Below are 13,036 nucleotides of genomic sequence, written 5' to 3'. Positions count from 1 at the left end.
AAATATTAGCAAAGAAAAATAGGCGATCGATTCGAGACACACCCGTCGGTTTAGAAAAATAAACCTACTCTTATCGTCTCAACCAAACCGAGACCATACGCGACCTATGGTTAAAGAACATGTACAATAGAGTGCTTAAAGTATATATTATGGAAAAAAAAATCATGATTTTTCTCAACTGCGCTGACACAGGTGTTTAGATAGAAGATAAGATATTTACTTAAGCACCACTACTTATATTAATATTAATCAGATAGTTAATTATATTTAAGCACTTGTTTACATTGAAAATTAGTAGATACTTACGGCTCATTTATTTTTTATTATGATTCTAACAATTTAGATTTTTATTCTCACAATCTAAAATTTGAATTATTGAAACATAGATTGTATAATCTAAAACAAACAACACTAGTTTATTAGAATATTTCCTCTCTCCTACTTATTCGCTCTCTCCTTCCCTCTCCTCCCCTACAGACTTGCTCTCTTCATCCCCTCACTACCCCCTCACCTGCAAAGCACACACCAACCTTCATATCTAGCCTTCCTCCGCTCCTCCTCTGCTTGTTCTGATCCAAGATCCACCCTCAACTATGCTCTGCTCTGTCGCGTGTCTCCCATCCCATTCATGGTGATGCTGACGCTCTCCTCCTCCTCCAGCATGTGAAGCATCCACTAGGAGCTCTAGAGCAGGAAGCCCAAGCCCCTGGCGCCCACGAGGTCAGCCGCCAAGAAGTCCTTTGTGTCATCGCAACCACGTGAACCTGCGCACGACAAGGTCCGAGAGCCACACCCTCGTGCGTCACACGTGGAGGATCCGTCTTCAACCACCTCCTAGTTCCGAGGCTTTGCAGGCACCACCACGTGCCGCCATCACGTCGCCCTCGACATAATGCTCCGCTACGCTCTTCTATCGCCTCTCCCTCTACGCCGTCGCCATCTTGGTCCAGTGCCTACTTGGTCTGGTTCGCACCACGGTAATAATGGTGAGGAAGAGGGAGGTTGACAGTGAGGTCTGCTCTGCTATGGCAGCTCGGCCGAGCAGCAACAAGAGGGAGAGAGAGCAGGGAGAGAGTGAAGGGAGAAAAAAAGAAACAAAATATTATTTGTAATAGCGTGATGGATAAATATGTATCATAATCCATAATCCACAATGCAAAAAATAATTTTTTTTATTTTTTTCTAGATTATAGATTGTGGCACAATCTAATCCCATACTGTGAATTTTGTATTATAAAATCGATCTATTTATTTTCTATTTTAATTTTAAAAACTAAAATCTATAATTAAAATAAAAAATAAACAGGAAGTTAGCCTCCTTTAAGCACTTCGTAACCCTTAACACCCAGCGGCACAGGCCAAACAGTGCAAGATGTCATCCTCCTCCGTCAGACCGTCACACTAATCTCTTCCCCACCTCCTCGACCCTTCCCACCTTCGAGCCAGTAGTAACTACCAATCAACCGACCCACACCCTCCCCCTTCGCTTCTGCCCCAAGCAAAGCCGCCCAGAACCCTAGCCCCGCGATGTCCGGCTCCGGCGCCCCCTCGGGCCGCGGCTCCCGCGGCTTCGACTTCGGCACCGACGACGTGCTCTGCTCCTACGATAACTTCGCCGACCCCTCCGACCCCAAGCGCCCCGATCCGGTCGACAAGGTACATGTCTGCCTCCATGCCGCTCCTCTGCTTTGATCCCTTTCGCGATTGCTAGCCACTAGTGTCGCTGCGCGAAGCCTTGATGGAAGCGTGGGGATCGATTTTGGTTCGATGGTGTAGTGTTGTATTCTGTGAATCCGTTCGTCTGATTGGGAAGTTTTCGAACCAGGACAAATGAAACCGACCCAAAAAAAAAATTGTTCAGTTTCTTCTTGAAATGATTCAGATGGAACGTTTTGTGGGTTCAAAGCTTATTATGCATGACCTGAGTTGTGAGTTTCTGACTCGGTTAGTCTTCAGGTCTATACGGTTCTAATAGTTTTACATATTGCGATTCAGATAAAATCATAAGATCCTTTTGTTTTGAACATCAAGCTTTACTTGATATATCTGCAATACTCTTAGATTATCGTGTCCTATTTATTGGGTTATTAAATATGTAATTTAGGCAACAAATAATGAGCTGTTTCGTTTTAGGTTATAAACTGAAGTACTGAACTACTTTCTGTATTAGTGCTGTCATGACATGAAAAATCTGCTGTTTTAAATAGGAGTTGTTAGCTTACTATGGCCTTTAGCTACTTTTGTATCAAATAGGTTTTTTTGGTTTAATAATGTTTGATGGTGGTCATGGTTATTTGTTTTACCTGTAAAAAGTAAAACCAGTTTGTTTATAACATGTAATCCTCTAATAGTCTCACTTATAATTTGCATGATTCAGTAACTGCCCTCTTACAAATATTAGTGATCATAAGGTTTTAGATGAATCTGGATATATGCGTCTAGTGCTTTGGGTCGGCAGATCAATACTGTTTGAAGGGGGCGGGAGGGGTCTATTTCACGGGTGAAAAGTGAAAACCAATTGGATCCTGCTGGAAACTTTGTGTGAATGGTCTTTGAATTGTTGGAGGGAGGATTTTTAACTGGTGTAATAGAATCATCAAAATGTTGCTATTATTGATAAACTAGGAAAGGCCAATCTGAATATTTCAATGAGACTATGTGTTTAAGATGGTGATTTTAATCAAATATATGCAAGCGTTCACCGGCGAGTTAATTTTAGGACGGTTATGGTAAAAATGCATGCCTTACATTCATCATTTTCTGCTCTCATTCCAATACTTCTGCAACAGGATTTTCATGATAGCAGATTGGGGAGACCATTTGTCAAAGTTTATGAACAAGAAAGTTATGGCAAGGAGGATGTACTTTCTGCGGTTGAGAAGTGCATGAAAAAATATGCTGATAATTTGCTTCGATCTCTCGAGGGGATCACTAGTCGGCTTTCACAACTGGAGATCTATTGTTATAAGCTTGAGAGGTCCATATGTAAACTTCGAAGCGATGTGCTTTGTGATGAGACTGATCAAAGATTGAAGTCTCTTGAGAAGCATCTGAATGAAGTAAGTAAATTATTTAGAGCAAGATTGTTTTTTAGACTAGATGATGCTTCCACGTTATTCCCATCCTGTCTGTTTCTGCATTCTCTGTATCAGTACGATCATGTCATATGATAACCTGTAGAATGCCAGCCTTTTGAGTTGCTTGATATGTGTCATTATTTATTGTGATAATTTCTATAGATGAGACGATCTTACTAGGATACTTGTCACATCAGGATTCAGAACATATTTTTCTTGTCACTTACATGCAATGTTGCTTTCTCGGCTGTAAATGTTTACTCCAATTTGCTGTTCGGATGTTTTTATGCATGTTGTTGGATATTGTCATCTAGTAAGTCGTTAGTCCAGTCTAAGTAGTGAAAGGTATTGATATAGAGAAATATTAGATGAGTCATTCAGATATATGAACTAACTGTATCTCCTGTTGTCACGTTGAGGTTTTTATGTGGTATGTGAGTATGTCTGTGGAGGCTTTTGAGCTGCTATCGCTTTTGTTCATTTTAGTTACAAACATGATAGTTACACATCATGCCCTCTCTTAAAACAATGTCATGGTGCTATGCCATGCTTTAATTCGGAGGGCACTTCTACAGATGGTGTAAAATAGTGATGGTCTTATTGCAATGTGATCTGCAAAGCAATGTCACTGCAAGGATTAGTCATTATAACGGGAGGATAATCCATAAGATCTTCTAGACCGGCTTTGCCCTTTATCTTATTGTGGCTTGTACATGGGCTGGGCTGTGCCTTGCCTTTAGTCTTATTCAAGGGGACAACTATCGACAGGTATGCCCCTAGTAGGCATGACTGTATCTTCAAATCTCAGAATATCCAAGCTGCTATACCTGAGGATTTTTCTCTCTAGGGAACATCTTAAGGACAATGCATGGACAGCGATGCGCAGGCAGAATTTATATGAAAATCCTATTGTCTACTTTCCTCTTGTTAGATCATTAGATGTATATATTGGCCTAGAGCCCCTATAATGAATACAAGTGCTATTCATAACAATTATGACAAACCAGTCTTATTGCCTGTTGTGCTTGTGCACTTCACTCTACTCGCATATACTTATGTTTGATGTTGTACCCGGGCCAAAACCATGGTTGACAATGGTCCTCTGTATAGGCTGAAGCCTACAAAAAGTAGCTGCTGGTTCTGTCCTAACATATATCCTGTTCTATTAAGAAATTCTCTGAGAAAACCTGATCATATCTACATTCAGAAGATTCTGACCATCTTTTTCTTTTGGCTGATCATTCAGTCTTCATTGTTCAATTTCTACATCTATGTTGCATCATGTTTATGTATCTGATAGATCTTTGAGCATCTGATTTACATGTGCTCTATTTAAAATTTAAATGATGCAGGTGCACAGGTCTATCCAAATTCTTAGGGACAAACAAGAGTTAGCTGAAACTCAGAAGGAATTGGCCAAATTTCAGCTTACACAAGATTCATCTAAAAAGAAGGAAGATGTGCCAACACCATCTTTACCTGAGCCACGGAAGTTTGAGGAAAAGCCAGATACATCAGACCAGCAATTGGCCCTTGTTTTGCCTCATCAGGTGAACTCACCATCACTCGCACCTAGGGCTTCTGAACCTGTCCAACAGTACAAGGATCAACCTGTGCAACAGCCAGCCCCTACCCCTCTTGTGCCGCAGCAGGACCGCTATCTTCTTAGCCAAGCCATTGTCTACTACCCACAGCGCCAAGCTCCAGGTATCCAGGACACACAGGGGCAGCAATTGCAACCGGAGGTGCAGTACTTACCAGCAAGGACCCCAGCTCAAGATGTTCCGGCACATGCTTCGGCTCAACAGCCTCAGGCAGCAAATCAAACCCAGCCGCAGTCTTACCCTCCATACCAGCAGCAATGGCACCAGCAATCCTCCCAGCCGACTCCTGCACCAGTGGCGCAGCCACAGCAGACTTTCTCACAACCATTTCCTCCACCTGCGCAGCAGCCCCAATTATCCAATGTTCAGCAGTTTCCTCCACAGCCAATGCATCAAGCCCAATCTAATGCTCAACAGTATCCTCCACCACCAGTGCATCCACAGCAATCTAATCCCCAGCTTCCTCCTCAGGCAATGCAACCACATCCTCCTGTGCAGACTCATATGAGACCTCAAACTCCACCAAACTACCCTCGTTATCCACCCCACCAGCCCTTGAACCCCACCCCTGAAACTCTGCCTGGCAATGTGGCTATGCAAGGACAATACAACACTGTTGCTCCATCAGGTGGGAGCCATTCTGAAGTGCCATATTCATACGGGGGACCTGGCATCCCGCCGACTCAGCCACCGCCGCAGCACAGCATGCAAAGGCATCAGCTAGCACCTTCAAGTCAGGGCTCCTTTGGGCCACCTCCAAGCAAAGAGTCCTATGCTGGCCCTCGGCAATATGCACCACAGGGCAACACGCAAGGCTACAACACAGGTTACGGCTACCCACCGAGCGGTCTTTCACGAGTGCAGGCACCACAGATGCCCCCAGGTGGTGGTGGCATGAGACATCCAGGGTCGCATACAATGCACAGCCATCCTTACGGAGAGATGATCGAGAGGGCAATCACCATGGGCTATCCAAGGGACCAGGTGCTGAACATGACTCAGAGGATGGCGGAGAGCGGCCAGCAAATGGATTTCAACTCACTGCTTGATAGGCTGAACGAAGCAGGGCCCGGAGCGCCCCCTCGTGCGTGGTGATTTGATCCAGGTTTGGGCACCGTCCTCGGTCGTCTGTTATGATTTATGACCGTTATCACGCAGGTAAATAAATAAGATTTGAGCTGATGCCGTGTGTTGCTTGGCTGTACGACATATATAACTGGAGTTGAGTTTCATGTAATTGCTGCGGCACGTGTACTACGAACGTATATGATGTCAACTGGAGTATTCAGATCTGTTGTAAAGCAATTTATTGCCAGGCAATGTGTCAAATTTTGTGGTGTGTGGAATGGTCAGACGATGATTATCCACTGTTGCCCCTCGACTTGAGCTGGCCTGCTGCTAAATTTTGTTCATCTCAGGTTGTCACCAAATCCAGCAAGAGTTCCGACACCACCAGGGGAGAAAGAGATGGACACATCAGCCGATCTTACTGAGACCCGGTGGGTAGAGAAGGGGAGACCAGATATTAACCCATTCACCGGGCTGACTCTTATCAACTATTCGATGTAGGTTTTATTTTCGAAAAAAATAGGTCGATCAATTTGATTCTTTTTTAAAAGAAGATCGCGAGAACAACCGGCGTGGATCGTATACTCGTATCATATGCTTTCATCTTTTTTGCACATCAGCAAGCATGTGGAAATACTGTATGCATAGATTGGAGAATGAGTTAGGAGCTGGGACTTGTGACTTGAGACAGCACTTTCCTTCGTTAAACTTGGGACTTGGGACTTGGGAATCACGGCCCAACGGAGAAAGAGCATAAAGCATCTTTGCACCCCTCCGCGGCGGAAACGTAAAACGTCTCACTCGAATGAGTTTCGGGGCAAGGAGGCCAAGCGGACATCGAGAGTGAGAAAGACGACGGGGCCGACGGAGGGAGGCTGCAGAAAACCAAACGCCTGCTCCAGTAAGTGAGTCCATTCCGACTCCACTGCCAGAGCTCCTCCTGTGCAGCCGTATCTCAGTTCTCAGATTCCCATTTTTCCTCCCAATCGGATGTAGAAAGGGAAAGGGATCGCGCAGCACCGCAGGCCGGGGCTCTGAGAGGGAGACGAACGCCATCACTAGCCGGGGCGGCGGCGGCGGCGGTTTTTCCATCCGGTGAGAATATTCTCTCCCCTTCTATTCTGTTACGATCACAAAATTCTCCTCTCTTTTACCGCTGCTGTAGATCGTTAGCCCAATGGGGGAGAGTAGAATCCGAGCGAGTCAAGTGGCAATTCCGTGAGTGCGCTACTCTGTTGACACAGCCTATTCGCTAACCCAGCGGCGGCCAACGTGTTTATCCCCAGGGATGTCGCCAGCTTTTGCTGTCGCAGTGACGTTCCCGGTGTCGCCGCGCCTACCACCCTTCCGAGACGGACTCTCACTGACATCGGGGCCCACGCAACGAGCCGCCCTTCCTGTGCCTCTCGGGCCCACATTTCAGTGACCTGGTCTAGCTACGACAGGTGTGGTACGACGTGGTGGGCCCGGGCGTCAGTGGCGCGTGTCGCGGTAACGGGATACGGAAAAGCGACAGAGTTGAGTGGTGGGATGGAGGCGTGGTCAGGCGGGGCCAAGCGGTTTGTCCGGTTGTGGCCAGGGTTCCATTTACCAACCGGAGCTAGGTTATCGAGCTCTGGCGGTAACCGAAAATGCGCGATAACCGTGGTTATCGGTTAAAAATTCAAAAAAATTTAGAGAAAATTCATTTGGTAAATTTTAAATTTTTGCGAAAAAATCATGTTTTTGCCCTCTCGGTAACCGAGCGGTTTTGGTCGGTTACCGAGCGGTTTGGGTCGGTTACCGAGCAATTTTCTCGCATTTTTTATTCAGTCGGTTACCGAGCGATTTGGGTCGGTAACCGCTCGATTTTCTCGATTTATCGAGCGGTTTTATCGAATTTCAGCGCAGTTCAACAAAAAAACCTAAAAAAGGTTCAATCTTGTAAAATCAATAACTAATTCATCCGAGCTTCAAATCAAGTGAAACAAATTTTGTTGGCTTCCTTGTAACATGATCTACATGATAAAAGTATTTATACTCATAAAAAAGTTCAAAATTTTCTGTGAGAAATTTTATTTGTTAAACAAAGGTAAATGCATAGTTTACTCTTTGCTAATCCAAAAATCATGAAAATAATTTTGTTAGTCTTCTTACATGATCCTATATCTTTTAAAAATATATGAACTTATGAATTAGTTATTGTAACATGCATGATTGTGTAAATATGTTGCGACTAGATTAATTCATAACTGACCCATCACACCTTAAAAATTAGTGAAACCACTTTCATTAGCTTATTTATATTATGATTTACGTAGAAAAAATAATAGTAGATATGAAAAAATTAATTACAGTGATGTTTCTTAACATATTCACTTTATGCTTGTGAACTTTGTAAAAATCATAGAGAATTTAATAAAACTCTAAATAAAGTGAAATCAATTTTAAAGATTCTCTTAAAATACGTTTTATACAAGAAAAATATGTGTTGGCATGTTACATTTTTCCTTAACGTGAGTTAATAATTGAGCCGCACGCTTCAATTTTTTTTCATTTTTTCAAACTTTCTCCCTATAGAATATGATGCAAACGACATTATTTTTGAAAAAAAAAATTCACAGAAGTTCTTAGAATTATGTCTAGGTTTTTTTAAGATTTGTTTTTGAATTTTTTTAAATTTTTTTATTTTTTCGAATTTTTTAAATTCAAATTTTAGTTACCGAACGGTTTTTGAAACCGGACCGGACCGGGAAGGTCGATAACCGCGATTTTTGAGCGGTTACCGACGGTTTTTTAACCTGGTTGTGGCAGCTCCACCCACGAGCGGGATTCTGGGCCCACGTGCCATTGGCGTATTCCTCTAGCCGTGCGCCTGCGCCTCTGTTCCGAGCAGCACCCTGCGGATCTCCGGCTACGCGTCATGTTTGTGCAGGACGCAAGCAAACAACCAGCCATTGCCTACACAATTGCCACTGGTTAACGTATAGTTTAGGGAATAGCGATCATGAAATTTAAGCATACTGTGTCGTATTGTAAGATCATGTTTAACAGATTTTTTTCACGATTTAATCTTTTCGTGAAGGGATTTTATTTACTTCAGTATTCTAACGATTTTTCTTCACGAAAGGATTTTCGAAGTCATTCTATGTGGAACGGGATTATCTCTTACTTTTCTTTACGAATCACTTTGAGTGTAAGTTGTTAGAGATGAAAGAAAATAAAAAGGATGAGTACGAAAAAGAAAATAAAAAATGAAACGAAATAAAGAGAAAATAGTTGGGAATGGTTTAACGGGCTAAGAAACGGCATTCTTATTTCTTATGTCGTACATTCAGAACACGGGAATTCTGAGGGATTCTACTGGAATTATGTCTTACAATTTTGGGCTTCCTGTTTTTTTACTTCAGCAGAATATTGAAAGAGGCAGAGACAAAGAGTATATGCTTATTTCGCAAAAAGAGAGGGAGAGAGAGTAGATGCTTAGGTCGAAATTTACGAAAACAGAATCGGTCTTTGTTTGCCTGTTCTTTTCTATTGACGGAAAGATATTGATGCTTGCGCTTTCTGATTAGCTTCATGGTGCCGCACAAACGCTGACAGCGCAAGTTCTGCAAAAGCAAACAAAAAGCATGTTAGGAGCTTGAAACAGAAGGGATTAGCCTCCATAATGCTATGATAGAAGCAATGAGGTGATACTACAAGTTAACATAGAGAGAGCCGTCCCTTTCCAACTCGCGGCCACACCGCCGCAAGAGCACGCCATCGGAAGCCTGACCGGTTACGAGGATGGCGGCGGTAAGGCTATCTTCTACCTGGCATTTCTTTCTTCCCCTGATTAAGCTATCGTCTATGGTGTCGCAGTCGTTGATCCGTCTCTGCCAGATCGGCTCGCGGCAGCATCTGTGATGTCGTCTCTTTCTTCTCTCACCACGGATCCGATTGCAAGATGGCCGGATCTATGAGCTACTACTTCGATCCGCAAGGTGCTAGCTGATCCCAATCAGATCCCATGTCGACAACGGTGTTTAGGCCCACCGAAGAGATGTGGCGGGTCGCCCCGACGCCATCACAAGGCCCACCAAACTGATACGGTGGGTCGTTTCAGCGCCATCACACAACCGCTGCCTCCTTGCTTGATCCGGCCATTGGTGTGGGGCGCTGGCGAGCGGGTGGCGGGTCGGTGCGGCGTCCTCAAAGACGTTCAGGATCTTGGCATGTCGGTTGGAACGGTGCGGCTCAAATGTGCCGGTTTTGGCTGTGGCTGGTTTTGCTTGTCTCTACACAGCATCGACGACGCCTCCTAATTTGCTCGAGTGGCTATCAGCGGTGATCTGTTGCATGGCCATGCGTTGGCGCCTCGGTTTCGGTGGTGGTGCTCCAATTCGTTGGAGCTTCTTTGGAAAGAAGATGCTCAACTGCTCATGGGAAGGACAGGCAGTTCTAGTTGGTCGCGTCGTTCGTCACCGTTCGTGATTGCGCCAACAGCTGACCGATCGATGGACGATCGGTGGACTTTAAAGACATGTGAGATGCTTTAGATGTTATGTTCATCATCTTCCTTTTGCGGGAGGACAATGGAGTTATTGGAGCTTGATCCAATCACTTTGTGGTGAAAGATAACAGGTGTCGTTGCTGCACATTAGTTCTTTGTTGTTGAAGTGTGGTTTTGTATGGTGGTTTTTAGTTGTAGGTTGGATTCAAGACTTTGTGCTGCTTTGTGCACATAGAATTTTAGTCTTTTTTCCTTTCTTGCATTAACTTGTAATAACGAATGGCTAAGTACATATCTAATGCAGAGGCAGGAATGTCAATATATCCCCTTATCTAAAAAAACCTCTATAATGCCCACCACACCCACACCCAAGTGGATGTGTCTTAAGTACGCATCCAAAAAAATTTAAAGGTATAACATAGTGTGGTTACATGCTTTGATTATAGAACATACACATATTCCTTCAAGATTAAATCCTAAGAAAATAGGAGTAACCATACTTAGTCTAAGACTCGAGTCCAAATGAACAGATTTCACCTCAATAACCATATCCAACTAACCTACCTAACAAGTGTCGCTCAGTCACAATGATAGCTCCCAAAAGCCGTTGTTATCAGTAACATGCATAAAGATAAAGCTTGAGGTCTTTTGCGCTGCCTTCTCTCTTAATTTTCACAGGGTTTTGTAACATCATTTTAGAATCTATCCAGATTTACTTGCCAACGAATTCCGTTTGAGGTTAGGTCTTTGAGATGTGATATGCCGTTCTCCTCTTTCAAATTGCTGTTGTATTTTGAAAGTTGCCATATTATGCTCACTGTTCTGACTGCCAGCTCTTTCATTTTTTAAGGGGGGACACGGCACTTGTACAGCATGTAGCCAATGTTTCCAAACGTAGAAAAGATAGTCACAAAAAATAGAGATTCTTATGCCATATGCCCTCCTATATTAAAAGTTTGTGTTCTTTCTCACCTTTATTCTAAAGTCGTCATCCCTTAAGTCCCTTTTTTTTTTTCGAAGGCAAGACTGTATTAGTATTACACAAATTCACTGCAATTTGTTAAAATTCGCCAGCTGCCACGCACTTCATCTCATCCTAAAATTCTACTTTATGCGTTTGCGCCACACCTTTCTCGTCTCTCTTCAAGCCGTCATCACCAATTCATAGAGAAAGCTAACAAGAACCAGCATCAGAACCTAATCGAAGAAATGGTGAAACTCCACTTCCACACACCAAATTGTTCACTAGCTCACCCCTTTCGTCATCTCCATCTAGATCACCTCCTCCTCGTCGTCGTCCCACCGGAGATACAGCGCACAGAAACACTATCTCGGAACCCCAGAAGCGAAGCGAAGCAAACCCCACGCCAACCCAGCCTCCCCGGATCACACTTCAGACTTCACTCGAGTGTCGACACCCCGAAGAGCTTTAGACTTTAGAGTAATAGTTAGGATTTATAATTCCTTACTGCTATATATATCGGATGATATTCTACTCTTTAAATCTCTGTGCTCTATTTATACCGTTTGAGAGACTCAATATAAAATCTACATATATTCTATTCCTCCTATATGATATCAGTTTATGTTTTGATTCTAACCCTAAACCCACAGCTTCCGCCGCGTCACCCTTGGAGAGATTGATCTCCGTCGGGAGCTGTGCAACTTGTAGCTAGGTTTTCATGGCCGATCCTATTGATCCGTCTCCGTCTTCATATCGTCCAGCACCAGAAGGCTCCTCCGTGTGCTTGTTTCTCGTCAGAAGGCTCTGCTCGTCGGACATGCGTTCCTGGCTCAGCCGTGTCGCTCGAGTGGCTGCATCATTTGCTCGAGCGGCCGTGTCGCTCTGCTCGGGTGTGTCATCGTCGCTCCGCTCGGGCACGTCTGCTTGGGCGGCCGCGTCAATCTGCTTGATCGATTCGCTCTGGCATCCAGGTCGATTTGCTCGCGTGCGCGTGCCAATTTGCGTATGTGCACGTGGTCATGATCTGCTTTGTGTGGTCATGGCTATGATCTGCATGCACTTGCACGTGATCTACTTGCATGTGGTCATGATCTATGTGCGTGTCGTCAAGTGGGCCGCGCCATCGGTTGCACGCACTACTAGCTACCTAACACTACTGAAATTTTTTTCCCAATCAGAGATCGGGTTATGTCACCCTGCCAATTCGTCGATCGCTCCTCCGCTTTGGAATACACTGCTCGGCTTCGACCTCTCCGGTGCCTCCTCCCTCTGACGATGCTGCGACGTGACCGAGTGTGCTCGTCGACACCATTTGAGCACCCGTTAGCCCGCCGTCGCCATGTTGGATCATCGTCGTCGCCGTGTAATCTGTGCCATCGAGCCATCACACCCTCAAGCGCCTACGCCCGTAGCCATGTCGTCGTCGCCTCCCCTGGCACCACCCTTTGGGTGTGGCCACCGGGGTCACTGCCCGCTCGCCCTCATCATCACCGCCAGCGCCAGTCCAAGTTAGCATCGATCTGTCGTAACTCCAAGCCCCTGTCGCCGCTGTCGCCTCCCCGTCAAGACCACCACCGCCACCGCCAGTCGAGTCGTCGGATAGATCATATTGATTTTGTGTACCTATGTGTCTATGTTGGTATTTTGGGCTTGCACTCCTCTCCACGGCAACAACCACATCACACCGCTCTCGGCTATCTCGGCAATAAAAAGGGCTACCATCTGCATAAGCTACTTATTGATGTTCACTCCAGTCGCAAAAGCTGCAATGTGACGGTATTATGACTGTGAAGGATGTGAGTCCATTAGTTTATTATTTTCGGCTTTTCTTTTTCAGTTTGACCGTCTG

General features: G+C 44.6%; 1 protein-coding gene and 1 long non-coding RNA gene across 3 annotated transcripts; both read left to right on the top strand.

The window, feature by feature from the left end:
• The first annotated feature begins 1,362 nt into the window (after positions 1 to 1,362).
• LOC133908768 (pollen-specific leucine-rich repeat extensin-like protein 1) lies at positions 1,363 to 5,996 on the top strand. Its single transcript, XM_062350922.1, has 3 exons — positions 1,363 to 1,656; positions 2,790 to 3,059; positions 4,430 to 5,996. The coding sequence occupies exons 1-3, from the start codon at positions 1,528 to 1,530 to the stop codon at positions 5,774 to 5,776; spliced, it is 1,746 nt and encodes a 581-aa protein (XP_062206906.1). The 5' UTR covers positions 1,363 to 1,527; the 3' UTR covers positions 5,777 to 5,996.
• Positions 5,997 to 6,555: 559 nt separating this feature from the next.
• Positions 6,556 to 10,484, top strand: LOC133910089 (uncharacterized). 2 transcript variants are annotated; one of them, XR_009908482.1, is made up of 3 exons: positions 6,556 to 6,650; positions 6,746 to 6,844; positions 9,304 to 10,484. It is a non-coding gene; the product is annotated as an uncharacterized LOC133910089 (long non-coding RNA). The 2 variants fall into 2 exon arrangements; XR_009908483.1 differs by lacking the exon at positions 9,304 to 10,484 and adding an exon at positions 7,036 to 7,272.
• Positions 10,485 to 13,036: the final 2,552 nt, after the last annotated feature.

Source organism: Phragmites australis, chromosome 2 (assembly GCF_958298935.1).
Source record: "Phragmites australis chromosome 2, lpPhrAust1.1, whole genome shotgun sequence".
Classification (NCBI taxonomy): Eukaryota; Viridiplantae; Streptophyta; class Magnoliopsida; order Poales; family Poaceae; genus Phragmites; species Phragmites australis.
This window is presented reverse-complemented; position numbering and strand designations above follow the sequence as displayed.

Excerpts from the sequence above, each read along its gene's own strand:
- LOC133908768 (XM_062350922.1), top strand. The coding sequence starts at position 1,528 with ATGTCCGGCTCCGGCGCCCCCTCGGGCCGCGGCTCCCGCGGCTTCGAC. Across the intron at positions 1,657-2,789 it reads GCCCCGATCCGGTCGACAAG|GATTTTCATGATAGCAGATT; the intron begins GTACATGTCTGC and ends CTTCTGCAACAG. Across the intron at positions 3,060-4,429 it reads TTGAGAAGCATCTGAATGAA|GTGCACAGGTCTATCCAAAT; the intron begins GTAAGTAAATTA and ends TAAATGATGCAG.